General features: G+C 40.5%; 2 protein-coding genes across 2 annotated transcripts in view; both read left to right on the top strand.

Annotated features, from left to right (window-relative positions):
- Positions 1 to 1,161: 1,161 nt before the first annotated feature.
- LOC129149226 (poly(rC)-binding protein 2-like) lies at positions 1,162 to 4,125 on the top strand (the record flags this gene model as incomplete). The annotated part of the gene is made up of 2 exons (XM_054716727.1): positions 1,162 to 1,589; positions 3,906 to 4,125. Coding segments are annotated over 2 exons (648 nt in total), but the record flags the coding sequence as incomplete, so codon positions are not given.
- Positions 4,126 to 11,239: 7,114 nt separating this feature from the next.
- Positions 11,240 to 17,483, top strand: part of LOC103294470 (disintegrin and metalloproteinase domain-containing protein 20-like) — a 30,104-nt gene continuing 23,860 nt past the window's right edge. The window contains exon 1 of the mRNA XM_054717630.1: positions 11,240 to 11,335. The gene's annotated coding sequence lies outside the window, so the exon portion shown is untranslated. The remainder of the gene's footprint in view (positions 11,336 to 17,483) is intronic.

Raw genomic sequence — 17,483 nt, 5'->3', positions numbered from 1 at the left:
GGCTGGTGGGCATGGCTGGAGGGTGTAGTGAAGTTAGGGTCAATTTGCATATTACTCTTTTATTAGGTAGGATATACTACAGGGGTGGGCAAAAGTAGGTTTACAGTTGTTAGTAATGAAATTTATTTTTATTATTTATTATTGTATTATTTGCCATTCCAATGACTGTAAACCTACTTTTGCCCCATCTCTATAGCTAATATTATAATTATAATTTCGTATATGTACATATATGAAAAAGCACTGTCAGGCTCAGAGATACTGTCTCCGATGCCACACATGCTACTTTAAGGATTTAGAGTGTCAGATCTTTCAATCCTTCACAAACTCCCATAGGTTTCAGTATCAGGTTGGCTAACCTTCTCAGCTTAAAGTCTTAGATCCAGTGGTCTTATTCCAAAGGCTCAGGTTCCAACAATCCCATCTCTTCCCTTTGTTCTGCAGTCCTAGGAGCAATAGCTACATCTTCTTGCTAATACCTCATGGTTCTCTCAGTGGTGTGATTTCATTTATAGCAGACCTCAATTGGTACACCATTAGCCTAGTATAATGGAAAACACAGGAAGGAGTCTGACATCAGAAGCTTTTAATTTTTTTTATTTTTTTACATTGCTGCCCTGTAACATCTTTTGGACGTCATTTACTTTTGGACAGAATTACTTCAAAATGTGGAAATACAGAAAATAACACTTGCCACTCAACTCCTTTGTACTTTTTTAAATAAAATTTTGTTGTTGCTTTTGTTTCAAAAAAAATACAATTCTCTGTAGGACACATAAATCTTTAGAAGCATGTTTTCTCTGGTAGAAAAAGAAAATAAAAACTAGAAAATACAAATCATATTTCAAAATATATTTTTTTAAATTTAAATTATATTTCAAAAATCGCTATGTTTTTAAGGACATCAAAGAGCTGAGTATGCAATGTGGAAATGAACTAAAAATATGAGGAAGGGTCCAGACCAGCAGAGGCAGCAGCTGGAGCAGCCAGCCACAGCCTGTGCCTTCTCCTGCCTGCCCACCCCTATTGTTCTGACCTTGGGCATCCCGCCTTTCCCATTCTGTCCTTCCCCTTTTTCCCTCAGTCACCTGGCACCTGCAGTTTTGGGCTTTCAATCTCCCCCACCCCACCCCCCACCAGTGACCAAAGACTTGACCATTCAAAGTCCAGTTCCCCAGAATACTGCACAACATAGACACCGGTGTGATTGAAAGTGGATTAAACATTACTCTCACCATCCGGCTACTTACGCTTGGAAAGAAAGTTAGCAGTATCATGGGAAAGAAAGGAGAATCAGTTAAAATGTGCAAGAAGAGTGATGCACTTATCAACATCTCAGAAGGGAATTGTCCTGAGAGAATTATCACTTTGGCTGGATTCAGTACTGCCATCTTCAAAACCTTTGCTATAATCATTGACAAACTGGAAGAGGACATCAGCAGCTCTATGACTAAGAGCACAGCTGCCAGTAGACCCCCAGTCACCCTGAGGCTGGTGGTCCCTGCTAGTCAGTGTGGCTCTCTCATTGGGAAAGGTGGTTGTGAGATCAAGAAAATACCAGAGAGAGAGAAACCAAGATGGCAGCATAGGTGAACACCTGAACTGCTACCTCGCACAACCACTCCAAAACTACAACTAAAAGACAAAACTGACATCATCCAGAACCACAGGAAGGTTGGCTGAGTGGAAATTCAACAACTAGAAGGAAAGAGAAAAGCACACTGAAACTCAGAGGAGCTGCGTAAGTGCAGAGGTACGGAGGTGCACACGTGGAGAGGGCTGGCAACTGAGTACGTGGCTGTCTTTTTCAAGCAGGAGGGAGACAAAAACTCCTGACTGTTCTGAACTCCAGTTCCAGGTGAGACTCTGGGGACCCAGACTTATAAGGGGAGAAACTGGACTGTCTGGCAACGGGTGAAACTTGAAGAGGGCTTTCTCTCAGAGGTGCTTGCAGTGATTACCAAGGGACACTGAGACCCAGGGGGCCTCTTAGGGCAGGGCAGACAGGAAGCCATTATTGTTTGCTCTGCCCTGAGACTCTTCCCCATCCAAGCTGAGTGCAGAGGCTTTTGCATATGAATGGCCTGGTCCTTTGAATTCTAAACTTACCTAACAAACTGCAGCTGAGTCAGTGAGATCCAGAACATCCAAAAGAAGTCCCAAGGTCCCACAGCAGCTTGCATTGCTTCACAGATGGGCCTCATCTGGGCACCTCCAAAACCCAAACAGGAAGAGGAATCTGCAGATCTCTCCATAGCTCCTGCTGGGTGGCCTCAGGCAGAGGCTAAATTAGCACCACCTTAGAGATCCAAGAGCCAATGTACCCAAGGGTCAGAGTAAGACCATCCAGATTACAACTCCTCAGCTCCATAAGGGACACACTCAGGGGGAAGACTCAGTGAGCACCAAAGACCCACTGAAGCAAGTTTTGCCTCATAATGGTGTCTCTAGCACAGAAGTTCTCCCAACATAGACACAGCTGATCCTCACAGCCAATAGGCCTGGAGGTCAATTCCTCCCAGTAATACCAACAACAATCAAGGCTTAACTAAAACAATACTGTGCACACAGCCCACAAAGGGGTGCACCAAGAGTGTCCACCTCAGGTAACTGGGGAGGCTGAGCCACTGGGCCCTATAGGACACCTAGCACACAAAGCCACTCTATCAACTCAGGGAAGCAGCCAAAATGTGGAGACAAAGAAACAGGTCACAAATGAAAGAAATGGAAGAAAGCAAACTACTGGATATAGAGTTCAAAACCACAGTTATAAGGTTTTTCAAGAATTTTCTAGAAAAAAGTCCGATAAATTTAGTGAGACCCTCAAGGATATGAAAAAGGACCAACTAGAAATAAGCATACACTGACTGAAATAAAAAATAATATATAGAGGTCCAACAGCAAACTAGAGGATCGCAAGAATCAAGTCAAAGATTTAAAATACAAAGAAGCAAAAAACACCCAACTGGAAAAGCAAAAAGAAAAATGAACCCAAAAATATGAAGATAGTGTAAGGAGCCTCTGGGGCAACTTCAAGCATACCAACATCAGAATTATGGGGGTTGCCAGAAGAAGAGAGAGAGCAAGATACTGAAAACCTATTTAAAGAAATAATGACAGAAAACTTCCCCCACCTGGTGAAAGAAATAGAATTACAAGTCCAGGAAGCACACAGAACCCCAAACAAAAAGAATCCAAGACACATCATAATTAAAATGCCAAGAGCAAAAGACAAAGAGAGAATATTAAAAACAGCAAGAGAAAAACAGTTAGTTACCTACAAGGGAGCACCCATACAATTGTCAGCTGATTTCTCAACAGAAACTATGCAGGACAGATGGGAGTGGCAAGAAATATTCAAAGTGATGATAGCAAGAACCTACAACCAAGATTACTCTACCCAGCAAAGCTATCATTCAGAATTGAAGGGCAGATAAAGAGCTTCACAGATAAGAAAAAGCTAAAGGAGTTCATCACCACCAAACCAGTATTATATGAAATGCTGAAAGGTATTCTTTAAGAAGAGGAAGAAGAAGAAAAAGGTAAAGATAAAAATTATGAACAACAAATACATATCTATCAACAAGTGAATCTAAAAATCAAGTGAATAAAAAATCTGATGAACAGAATAAACTGGTGAATATAATAGAATCAGGGGCATAGAAAGGGACTGGAATGACAATTCTTGGGGAGAAAGTGGTGTGGGGGTGCAGGAAGAGACTGAACAAAAATCGTACACCTATTGATGAGGACAGTGGGGGGGTGTAAGGGCAGAGGGTGGGGTGGGAACCAGGTGGAGGGGAGCTATGGGGGGGAAAGGGGGGAACAATTGTAATAATCTGAACAATAAAGATTTATTTTTAAAAAAATAAATATATAAAATAAATAAATAAAATATCAGAGAGAATAGGGGCTCAAGTCCAGGTAGCAGGGGATATGCTCTCCAACTCAACTGAACAGGCCATCACTACTGCTAGCAATCCGCAATCCATCACTGAGTGTGTGAAACAGATCTGCGTGATCCTATTGCAGTTCCCCCACCCCCCCGAAGGACATGGCCATCCTGTACTGCCCCAGCCATCCAGTTCTCCGGTCATTTTTGCAGGTGGTCAGGCCAAGATATAAACCAAAAAAATAGCCCTATCCCCTTGTGGACAGGTCTAAAGCTCAGCTTGTCCTTGCTCCTGACACCAGCAAGATTATCCAAGGGACCAGAGAGGGATCAACCTGTCTGTTCCCCTGGAAGTTAGGCCATAGAACTCATTCTGACTGTAGATCTTGAAACAGCCCTGTAACTTGCCTCCAAACCATCCTAGTCATGGTCTAGTAGCAGTCCTGCCTTTCCAGAGACCTTTTAGGAATCGTGCCTGTCCATGTTCTCAGACGATGGGCTGCAGACCTCAGCTTAACTGTGAATCTGGAAGAAACCCTATAACCTGGGTCTTGCTCCCCAGGGAAAAACTGAGAGGCATACCTGTCTATGCACCTGGAAAAAGAAAGAATCCATGAACTTTTCATATACAAGCTATTTAATATTAGGCAGTTAGTGGAACAAAAAAGAAACAAAATGAAAGCATATATGACCTTTGTAATAAAATGTACATATTATGGGAGACTCAAAAGGAGAAGAGAGTAGAAAGTTTATTTAGAGAAATAATGGCTGAAACTTCCCAAATCTAGGGAGGGATATGACCATTCAGTTTCAAGGAGCTTTGAACAACCGAAGCAAAAAATAAGGGATTCATCACATACCAGGGAACTCCCATAGTCATTTGCAGATTTCTCAGCAGAAATCTTGCAGGCCAGGAGGGAGTGGGATGATATGTGAAAAGCGCTTAAAGAAAAAACTGCCAAAGAAGAATACTCTACCTGGCAAATTGCCCAGAAATGCAGGAGAGAAAACAATAATCCTTAAAAAAAAAAAAAAGCTGAGAGTTTATCATAAGAAGTGCCTTACAAATAATGCTAAAGTTGAAACAAAAGAATGCTAAGTAAAACAGAAAACATTTGAAAGTATAATATTCACCAGCAATGGTAAATATGTAGTAAAATTCAAAATATTTTAATACTGCAATGGTAAACTATGAATCAGTTTTAACTATTATAAAAGTTAAAAGACCAAAGTATAAAAATAACTATAGCTACAATAATTAACATTTTAATTTTTTCTACCTGGAGAATATTTTTGCTATTCTCAAAAGAAAAAAAAAACAGCTCATTTTATGGGCAAAATACTTCAGGTGTATGCAAAATAATCATATCAAATAGAAACATTAAGGTCTACCTCATTCTTCAGAGATCTGAATTTTTAAAAAGAGCTGATGACATTTTAAATTCAAACCTATCCAAGTTTCAAAACAGCTAAGTCTGCCTTGATCTAAAGTTCTATTATTATCTGTAATGGAAAAAAAAAGAAACACACAACCAACACTTGAAAAATTGCCATAAATGCTTGCTAAATGAAATTATCACAAAAGACTCAAGTTCTTGGTTTTATTTCTCCCATGACATATCCCACTTTGATACATTCTTATCTTGTCATATACTCTCAGAAAAGTAGAGTATTGTTCATAGTTATATACTCAGGGGATAAGGTTTCATTTCTAAACGGGACATACTGCCCTAGCCAGTTTGGCTCAGTGGATAGAACGTCGGCCTGCAGATCAAAGGGTCCCGGTTTGTACCTGGATTGCAGGCTCCTCCCAGGCATGGCCCTGTGTCAGAGCACTAGCAGAGCCCTGAACGAGCTCTGGTGCTCTGAGTGGTTCTGGGTGGCTGTGAGTCCATGTATTCTTCTAAATCCTCCTATCCGACTAAGCCAAGGCTGGTTCCTGCTTGAACCCTGCCCACTGTACAAACGGTTGGGAACTTAGTCCAAGTTCCTCCTTTATCCTCTGCTCTCTAGTAACAGGTGTGGGGTCTGAGTCCCTCTGCCTGGGAATGGACCTCCTAGGACACCGGGTCTTGGACGGAGAAGCAATGAGAGGTTGTGGGTATAGAAGAATGAGTCTTTATTGCAGAACAATCCTCACAGCAAAGTCCTCACAGGCAGGCAGCCAGACACCGGCTGGTGAACTTATATCTTTCCCATAAACAGCATCAGTCTCTGTACCCACAGCTATTAACTGAGCAGCCTCATGCTCCCTCCTAGACTCACCGCCTCACATGGTAGTGGTATCTACACTCTCCGGCTCAGCAGCTTCTCCTGTCTCTCCTGCCCAGCTGCTCTCTCTAGCAGACTTCTTCACAAAACTCCATCCTAGTTGCTCTCTCTCCATACTCCAGCAGACTTCTTCTACCTCTATCCTCAGCTGACTAGACTGGTCAGTAACCTACTTTTATACCATTTAGACAAAGAAGGCTTCTTGGCAATAGTCACATCAATCATATTGTCTACAAAGGACACAGTGTACTAAGTGTCCTTGCACCCGTTTATGGTATCTTGGCCTGATTAGGATTCCCAGGCTCAGAGTCCTTCAACATTCCATTTAGGCTCATGCCCAGAGCAGCCTTTGGCCATTCTGGTGTATTGCTAACAAGGCCTCTGTGCTCCCACCAGCCTTGCCTATCCGGGGACCTGATATAGTTCCGACAACGAGGTCGGGGCGCAGGAGGCAACCAATCGATGTGTTTCTCTCACATCGATGTTCCTCTCTGTTTTTCCCCCTCTCTCTTGTATTCTCCCTAAAAATATCTGCAGATAAGGATAAAAAATAAAAAAGGGACAAAGATGGATATAACTCTATATTATATGTAACTATGACAGCGAATTAATACATTGAAAGAGAAAACAGAAAAATGTCAAGCTCTGAAGAACTCAGCCTAAAATTACTATTTCAGATGCTCTTAATAATGAATAATGTTTTCAACTCCAGGACATCCTATATAACAAAAGCGTAATATGCTAAGTGTCCAACCATTCATTCGACCATTCATTCAACCATTCCACCAGTCGCTATGATGCACTCTGACCACCAGGGGTAAGATGCTTGGACCCGTATGTTAGCCTGTTGCTGGGGTCCAGTAGATTGGGACAGGGCAAGATAGACCAGACATGCTCTGGAGCCCTACCATGGTCCCTCCCTGGCCAGCCAACCTCTTTGGGTCCCTCCCCCACCAGCCGGCCCCCATTGGCCCCGAACAACCCCAAATGCCAGCCAGGCAAAGGGACCCCACCAGTGCATGAATTATGCCCTGGACGTCTAGTAGACTAATAAAGTCACTGTTCTTCATAAGATTGTGCTTCTGATTATAAAACTGGACATCCAATCCTACTAGAGATTTGATGAGAGATACACTACAATATTTCCATAACTAGATGACTTTGGGAAGTAAACAGCTTCCTCCAAAAACTCTACAAATCAAAACAAAAATGATGCATGATATAGATTGCTTGTTCTCAGGATCTTTGAGTAAAGATACATGATCTTGAAAATGGGCATCCACTTGAGTAGGACTTAATATATATTTTCTTCTCTAGCTTATTTTCTTTTATTTCATTCCCATCATTTTTGGATCCCTTTCAATTTTTTCTTATTTTCCAATTTATGTATTTTTATTGTTGAGGGTATTATAGATGCCCCCCACTTTTCCCAATGCCCCCCTCCATCCTGTTCCTGCTCCACCCCAAACCTTCACCACACTACTGTCTGTGTCCATGGACTATGCATATATGCATATAAATTCACCAGTTAATCATTACCCGCTTCCTACCCCTGCCTTCACTCTGAAATGTGTCAGTCTGTTCCATGCTTCTTTGTCTCTGCATCTATTTTGTTCATCAGTTTATTTTGTTCATTAGATTCCACATATTAGTAAGATTATGTGATACTTGTCTTTCTCTGACTGGCTTATTTCCCTTAGCTTAATACTCTTCGGGTCCATCCACACTGTTTCAAATGGTAAGAGTTCTTTCTTTTTTTCAACTGCATAGTATTCCATTGTGTAGATATATAACAGGTGTGGTTTTTTCTAATCCACTCACCTGCTGATGGGCACTTAGGCTGTTTCCAAATCTTAGTTATGAACATCGGGTGCATATATCACTTCTGACTGGTGTTTCTGATTTTTTAGGATATATTCCTAGAAGTGGGATCACTGGGTCAAATGTGAGTTCCATATTTTATTTTTTCGAGGAAACTTCATACTGTTTTTCACAGTGGCTGTACCAGGATCCATTCTGACCAGCAGTGTACTAGGTAGGGTTCCCTGTTCTCCACATCCATGCCAAAATTGTCCTATGTTGATTTGTTGATGATAGCCATTCTGACAAGTGTGAGATGATACCTCATTGTTGTTTTAAGTTGAATCTCTTGGATTATTAGTGACTTTAAGCATTTTTTCATATGTCTCTTGGCCATCTGTATGTCCACTTTGGAGAAGTGTCTATTTAGGTGCTTTGCCCATTTTTAATTGGATTATGTGTCTTCCTTTTGTTATGTTGTATGACTTCCATATTAACCTCTTATCAGATGTATCATTAGCAAATATGTTCTGCCATTCAGTGGGATCTCTTCATTTTGTTGATGGTTTCTTTTGCTGGGCAAAAGCATTTTATTTTGATGTAGTCCCATTTGTTTATTTTCTCCTTAGTTTCCTTTGCCCTAGGAGATGTATCCACAAACATATTGCTCCCAGAGATGACTGAGATATTACTGCCTATGGTTTCTTCTAAGATTTTTATGGTTTTATGACTTACATTTAAGTTTTTTATACATTTTGAGTTTAATCTTATTTATGGTGTAAGTGGATGGTCTAGTTTCATTTTTTTATATGTACCTGTTCAATTTTCCCAACACCATTTATTGAAGAGACTGTCTTGATTCTATTGCCTCCTTTGTCAAATATTAATTGAGCATAATGGCTTGGGTCAATTTCTGGGTTCTCTGTTCTGTTCTCTTTATCTATATGCCTGTTCTTGTACCAATACCAGGTTTTTTAAGTATAATGGCTCTATAATATAACTTGATATCTGGTATTGTGATTCTTCCAACCTTGTTCTTCTTTCTCAAGAGTGCTGAGGCTATTCAGGGTCTTTTTTGGTTCCATATAAATTTTTGAAGAGTTTGTTCTAGGTCTGTGTGGTGGTATTATACTACAGAATGCATTGGATATATAGATTGCTTTGAGTAGTATGGACATTTTAATGATGTTGACTCTACCAATCTATGAACATGGTATATTCTTTCACTTGCTTATATCTTCCTCTATCTCTATTTTCAACATCCTGTCATTTTCAGAATGCAGGTCTTTTACTTCCTTGCTTAAATTTATTCCTAAGTATCTTAAATTTTTGTTGCAATGGTAAATGGCATTGTTTTTCAATTTCTCTTTCTGAGAGTTCATTATTGGTGCATAAAAATTCCATATATTTCTGAGTGTTAATTTTGTATATTGCAATTTGCTGAACTCATTTATTAAATCTAGAAGTTTTTGATAGAGTCTTTAGGGATTTCTATGTAAAATATCATGTCATCTGCAAAAAATGACAGTTTTACTTCCTCCTTTCCAATTTGGATGCCTTTTATTTCTTCTTGTTGTCTGATAGCTATAGCAAATCATCCAGTACTATGTTGAACAAGAGTGGTGAAAAGGGGCATCTCTATCTTGTTCCTCTTCTTAGGTGAGATGGTTTTAGTTTCTGTGCATTGCTATGATGTTGCCTGTAGGTTTGTAATATATATGGCTTTTATTATGTTGAGGTATGATCCCTCTATTCCTACTTTGTTGAGAGTTTTTATCAAAAATGGGTGTTGGGTTTTGTTGAATGCTTTTTCTGGATCTACTGATATAATCATGTAATTTTTGTCTTGCAATCAGTTTATGTGTTGTATCACAATTATTGATTTGCAAATTTTGTGCCAGCCTTACATTCTCAGAATACATCCCAGTTGGTCATAATGTATGATCTTTTTAATGTATTGCTGGATCTGATTTACTAACATTTTGTTAAAGATTTTAGCATCTATGTTCATCAGGCATGTTGGCCTATAATTCTCTTTCTTTGGAGTGTCTTTATCTGGTTTTGGAATTAGGGGTATACTAGCCTATAGCAAGAGCTCGGAAGTGTTCCTTCCTCTTAAATTTTTTGGAATAGTTTGAGAAGGATAGATGTTATTTCTTCTTTGAATGTTTGGTAAACTCTGAGTACCACAAAACGTGTTCTAATTTGGGAATAAAGCCATAGCAGACAAAAAGACATAATTAGTTAAGATCAGGTAACTGGAATTTGGGGAGGGAAGGCTAATTCAATTTTTAAAGTGGCAAATTAAGGCAGGGGAAAAGAATCGTGTCCAAACTGAATCATGCTGCACGGGGCTAGGAACAACTGGGAGTCAAAAGATAAGCCTAGAATAAATCCTTCCCTAGTATCTTCAGAGATTATGACATTTGGACGCTGATTTTGGAACTCTATTCTCTAGAATTTTCAGGCAATCAATCTCTGTGAAATCACTCATCTTGTGGTGTTTTGTTATAGTAGCCTTAGAAAAACACAACAGAGAATTTAACACAGTCATAGTTTTAAGTAGATGCTTTATAAATAGTTGTGATTAAAGCTAGAGAGAAAGTGAAAAATTCCATGAGGCAATAAATGAAAATTTGTAATGGAGTTACTAAACTGGAGGGAAAATAGAAAGACACTGACAGGTATCCAGTGGGCAGACATTACCAACAAACCTCTCCCACGGGTAGGATACTAAATATGGGTCTGCTCATATTGGCAATTTTAAACTGCCGGCTAGTCAATTTACCTATTAAATTATTCCCACTCTACTTTTTACTCACCTCTCTCTTCTTCTAAATATCCTTTTCCTACTGACAGTGGTTTTATTCACAAATGAGACATATTTATGTGCAGATATGAAATGTCTCTGTTATTTCATTGACCTTATAGAAAAAGTTACTGATGATTATTGATGTCTGGGTTCCTTGTAAAATATTCTAAATAGGGTTAAACCTTTTTCAGGAACTTGACATACTTGAACAACAGTATGGTTCATTGTTGAGAAAATCTGAGACCAAGGCAACAGTGTAATCAACATTATTGAAGCTAAAATGTTTATACTGTAGGGCGCATATAGGATGGGGACAAGTCACATTTATTCCTATTGAAAAGTAGAAGGAAAGTTTAATGGAGATTGTAGAGTCACAATGAGGAGGAACTTTAAGCAGTTGCCATGGTCTGTAGAACTGGGAAAGTCTTGCTGCTAGGTAACTACAACTAGAATGTAATCAATCCAGAGACAAAAAGGGGGTGATCTCAAATGAAAATACAAACTATCAATGAATATGGCTATAGCTAGAAAGGACCATGGAACCATTAATTTTTCTGCTGGTAAGTAACTCAAGAATTTCATGTAAAGGAAAGAAGCAGTTGGATTTGTGTATGCATGAATATAAATACACACAAACACACACACACAGAGACAAGAATCTTTACAAGTATTCACATCTTTAGGGGTATCTATGACACGTATGATTTCCTATTCCAGTATCTTTTACTTGGTTGAAAGGTACAAAATTGTGCTTTAATTGATAATTACTCATATTTTGGAAAAATGTGACTTAAGACATTGTACACCAGTAGTTTCATTGCTAGCTTTACCCAGTGGCCAAATAAGTTTCTATTGAATGAGTACAGAAAACATTTTACAAAGTATCATACTTTAAAAAGATATTAGCTTGTAAAAACATGTAATAAATAACTTCAAACTGCAATGGGTAGTTAATTTTAAGGCATGCCTTTAACATTTATGTAAAACACTGTGTAATATGAAAAACCGAAAATCTGCCCGCAATGTGTTAAGCTATCAATAAGAGTGAGAAGGGAGGTGGTAGTTAAGGTACAGGGATTGGTCAATTTGACAAAACTGTGGGGATATAAAAAAGAATTTATCAATGTCTTTTATATATTGTAGTATGTACCATAATGTTCAGTCAACAATAGACAATGGTGGTACTTGAATAGTAGCATGGGTTATATGGATATTACTTATATGTGTTTATATCTTCCTAGAAGCCCAGTGCACGAAATTTTGCATGGGGTGGGGAGGTCCCTCAGGCAAGGCTGCACCCTCTCCAATCCAGGATACCTTGGGGGATGTCCAACTGCTGGTTTACGCCCAATCCTACAAACCAGAAATCAGACATCCCTCTCATAATCCGGGACCACTAACTCCTAACCGCTCGCCTGCCTGCCTGATTACCCCCTAACCCCTCTGCCTGCCTGCCTGATCACCCCTAATTACATCTGCCTGCCTGATCACTCCTAACCACCTCTGCCTGCCTGCCTGATTGCCCCTAAATGCTCCCCTGCTGGCCTGATCACCCCTAACCGCCTCTGCCTTGGCCCCCACACCTGGGACCCAGGCTTCCCTCCTCCAGCCAGCCACAGGCACCCAGAACCCAAGCTTCCCTCCCTCTGGCTGGCCACAGGCACCTGGGACCCAGGCCGGCTTCGTCCGGGCTGGCCGCAGGGGCCCAGGACACTGGGTGGCTTCACCATGGGCCCGACTTTGTCAAGAAGGACATCCGGAAAGTCATCAGGAAGACATCTGGTCTAATTGGCATATTACCCTTTTATTAGTATAGATTATACTCTTGATATTAAATGTAACAAAAGCAATCTAGAAGGGTAGCAATTGGAGATAGGAGTGCACTGAAGACAAAATAAAATATCTTCAGAAATGCCAAGGAAATCAAAAGGATGGAGGAAAGCTTTGTGGGGGGTAATATTTTCTTATGGGACACTAACATCTGAATCCCCACAGTTTTAGAATTGTAAGATAATTCTCAACTTCAACCTTCATATAAGTTTATATCATAAGCAAAAATACATATACATATCTTATATGAAAAATACAAAATATTTTTGCCTCAAAAATGCAAATACTTGTGAAAATGAGAAATCTGGTACAAGCCTTCCTGACAATACTGATTTATTACTTTCTTCCATGAATAAAACAAAACAAAACAAAACAAAAAACACATAATGTGAAGACACTGCACTACACATTTGGGAAACATAATTGAATAATGCAGGCCGAAATAAATTAATGGTCTTGAGCACAAATTTGGACAGAGTGTTTGGGGCAAAGGTATATATTAGTAATTTGTCAAATTGCATTCAATAATTTACATATCCATGCCAGTTTTTATTTATAGCATGAATGTATGCAATCATCATCAGATCAATAAGTACTGAGAGCACTAAAAGTAAGAACATCAAGAACACCTGTACAAATTGAAAAAGCACATGAAAGCGAACTCTACTGAGAGATCTAAAACACACTGATCAAATCTACTTTGCATAGTAGGTAATATAAAAATGAAAAATGTCTAATTAAGGAACTTTCATCTCCTGGATTATGTACTCATTTATTATATTGTCATTTAACGTACCTGGACATCTTTACTCTGAAATCACTTTTCCTGTTATTTATAACTAGAGGCCCAGTGCACAAAATTTGTGCACGGAGGCGGGGGCGTCCCTCAGCCCAGCCTGAACCCTCTCCAATCTGGGACCCCTCCGACTGCCCTCTAATAATCCATGACTGCTTGCTCCCAACTGCTCGCCTGCCTGCCTTCCTGATTGCCCCCAACTATTTCTGCCTGCCGACCTGATCACCCCCTAACCACTCTGCTGCCAGCCTGATTGATGCCTAACTGCTCTCCTGCCAGCCTGTTTGCCCCCAACTTCCCTCCTCTGCCGGCCTGGTCACCCCTAACTGCCCTCCCCTGCAGGGTTGATCACTTCCAACTATCCTCCCTTGCAGGCCTGGTCCCTCTCAACTGCCCTCCCTTGCAGGCCTGGTGCCTCCCAACTGCCCTCCACTGCTGGCCATCTTGTGCCAGCCATCTTGTGTCCACATGGGGCCAGGATCTTTGACCACATGGGGGCAGCCATATTGTGTGTTGGAGTGATGGTCAATCCACATATTACTCTTTTATTAGATAGGATAGAGGCCTGGTGCATGGGTGGGGGCCAGCTGGTTTGCCCTGAAGGGTGTCCCAGATCAGGGTGGGGGTTCCCTTGGGGCATGGGGTGGCCTGAGCAAGGGGCCTGTGGTGGTTTGCAGGCCAGCCACGACCCCTGGCGACCCAAATGGAGGCCCTGGTATATGGAATTTATTTACCTTCTATAATTAAAACTTTGTAGCCTGGAGCGGAGCCAAGCCTCCTGCTAGCTCCGTGGCTGCCACTATTTCTGTTTGGATTTGTTTACCTTCTATAATTGAAACTTTGTAGCCCTGAGTGGAGGCTTAGGCCGGCAAGGGCAGGTGGAAAGCTTGGCTTCCTCCATTGCCTGGGAAACTCAGCCTCCCTCCTGCTCTCTGTGGCTGTAGCCATCTTGGTTGGGTTTATTTGCATACTTGCTCTGATTGGCTGGTGGCAAAGTTGGTGGGCCTGCCTTGTGGGTGTAGTGGAGTGATGGTTAATTTGCATATTACTCTTTTATTAGGTAGGATGTCTTCTTTTCTATGTTCACACTTTTTCATGGAAAACTCTTTTTACCACTTAATTCTACTGAACCTACATGTTAGAAATTTAAAGGCCAATTGATACTTTGACCGTTGCAATTTGTCACAACTAGATGTACAACAGAGCACAGGAAGGAGTTAGGACAAGAAGGAGTTATGGACATAGACCGAAGTAGACAAAAGTACATTAATACTAATAATAAATAAAGCAATGATAATAATGAATATACAGTTAAACCTCTATATAAATGACTAATTTGGCTGAGGAGGTATCTGCTAAGGCCAAAATTCTACTACATAATAAAGTAGATATTCTGAATGTGTGTGTTAAAAATTTGACAATTTTATTAGTTTACTTCTTTTTACTTATACAGACACATTTGTGTAATTAAAAATTATGTATGAAAAGTTTAATTTCACATAAATGTTTTCTTTATGTATTATTTTAATTGAAAATTTATACTGAATAGGTCTAATAAATGCATGCATTCATCAGTCACCATAAGTTAACAAATGCACACAGCTGGGATATGTCTTAGTGCATGTTGCAACATCAGCTGGCGTGTATTAAAACTCCTGCACAAGAGAAGAGGAAAAAAATGGCGACGGAATAGAGTCGGGTTTGGAGTCTGTTCCTGGGGCGGAGAGTCGGAGCAGCAGAGGCTCGCAGAGGGAGTGTATGTGGGCAAGCCAAGGGACAGCTAAACTCCAGGAGAAGGCGGGGGAGTGCTGGGCAGTGTTCCTCTCACCGCGCAGCACCCACAGGGGCTGGGTCCCCTCCTGGAGCTGCGGGCTCGCCGGGCGCCTCGCCATCTTGCAAGGAAAGGAGGATTTTAGTGGAAACCTGACTTTCCGCGACAACTGCAAACATTGAACTGCTGGGAGCACCAGACCACCGGTCCACTATCAGCGCAAACACTTGGATTCAAAGAAACTCTTCACTGCACCACGGAAAGGTCAGATTTTGTCTGAAATAAGCTGTGGTTTCTAATCCCCGCGGTGGGTGAGGGAAGCGCTGGGTGAGGGAAGTGCGGCAGCCGCAGGACCGGCAGGAGCCGGGAGGTCTGTGCCTAGAAAAATCAGCGGCAGTTGGAACTGCCGTGATCCGTGAATGAGGAGGGGGGTCTTCTGAGCTGCTAACAGAAGTGACCTCTTGAAAGCAACTCATTTTAATCTGACGAGGAGGGTCAGACTAAGAATTTTCAAAGGAGCGCAGTATCCTCAGTCTGGGGCACAGACCCACGGTCCGCACACCTGGGCTCTTTCCGACTCTGATTGCTAAGCCCAATACAGAGGTAAACCCAGGTGGAAACCCTGAAAGACTGCAGGGGGAAGGTGTTTTTTCGGAACCTGGGGACCAGAGCTGCGTGTGACCATCAGAGAGGCAGCTCTGAGGCACACACCTCCACAAACTGGTAGTGAGTGCCATAGAAGGGGGAAAAAAAAAAGAAAAAAAGAGCTAGAGAGGCCCGGAAGTCAATTCAGAAACACTGCCACCCAGGGGCTGAAACGCTAATTGTCTCTGGTGTAATCAAAAATAAATACGAGAAATTAAGACAGGGCTGGCTTAAAAAGCAGGACTGGCTTCCAACACTGAGGAGCCCTGGAATGAAGCTGAACTGAAATACCGCCCAGACTGGGAAAAAGGCGTACCAAACAGAATAATAGAGGAAGTGAATGACAGCCGCTACTGCACATTTTAGTCTTCCTATTTTTTAATTTTCAATTATTTTTTCAATTTTTTAATTTTTTTATTCTCATATTTTTTTATTTTCATTTTTTGCATCTTTTACTTAAGAAACTAATATTTTTTTTCTTTTTCCTCACTTGATTTTCACCTTTTTAATTATTACATTTTTATTTTCAATCAGCACTATTATTACTATTATTTTACTTTTTTTTTTTTTTTTAATGTCATTAGATTTTCCCTTTCTTTTATTTTTGGATTAGTGTCCTACATTCGATTTGCATCTTTCCCTTACAATCGCTTTACCCTATCTCAAAGCTAAAATTATGCCATCACTCTCCTTCTAACCTTTCCCCTTTTGGTCCCCAGTTTATCTTAACCCTTTCTGGCTTTAGATTTTCCCTACTTTTTCAGTTTACTCCCTGCTAAAACTTCACCCTACTTATATATCTAATTCCCAACCCCCTGCTCCAAATCCATACAAACCTCTCTCTACGCTACCTTTAAAAAATTATTTTTCTCTCGGGCCTTTTGTTGTTGTTTGCTTGAATGTTGATTAGATTGAATTTTTATGCTTTTTTATGAGATTGTTTTGATTATTCTTTTTGTTGGTTTGGTTGGTTCTTTTGTTTGCTTTGTTTTTGTTTGTTTTTTACTTTTGTTTTCCCTTGCCTCACTTGATATTAGCTGCTGTTGCAGTTTGTATTAATCTCCAGGCTCGTGTTGCTAGAATTTACTGGGAATAGTGGTTGTTCTAGTGGAGTTTACTCCCCATATATATAGTTTGTTCCCCTTTTCTCTCTTAGTATCATTCTTGTCTCTCTTACTTTTTTTTTCTTTTCTTTTTCTTTTCTGTTTTTTCTTTTCTTTCTTTCTGCTCTTTTCCCAAGTTCAGATTCACACTCTTTGTTGTTGTTTTTTTTTTTCTTCGTTGTTGTTCTTTCTTTTTACTCTCCCTCTTCCACTCCTATTCCCTAATTTGTCTTTCTCTGGTGGTTACCTTTATTGGAGGTTATCAATATCGTGAATACAATTCTGTTCAGTGCCTTGTCTGTTGTGCCTGGTTGTGTTGTATTTTATACCTTTAAATCAACGCCAGAGAGAGAAATCTATATAACCAGACATCCGGAGAAGAGAGACCATGGGGAGACAAAGAAACAGCCCAAACAGGAAAGAGAAGCAGGCATCACCAGAAAAGGAAGTAAACGATTTAGAGGCAAACAACCTATCAGAGAAAGAATTCAGAGAAATGGTCATAAAGTGGCTGAAAAGGATGGAAGACAAATTCGACAATATGAGTAAGAACCAAGAAGAAA

The sequence above is a fragment of the Eptesicus fuscus genome, chromosome 6, assembly GCF_027574615.1.
Source record: "Eptesicus fuscus isolate TK198812 chromosome 6, DD_ASM_mEF_20220401, whole genome shotgun sequence".
NCBI lineage: Eukaryota > Metazoa > Chordata > Mammalia > Chiroptera > Vespertilionidae > Eptesicus > Eptesicus fuscus.
Note: the sequence above shows the minus strand (reverse complement) of the source record. Positions and strands in the feature narration are given on the sequence as shown.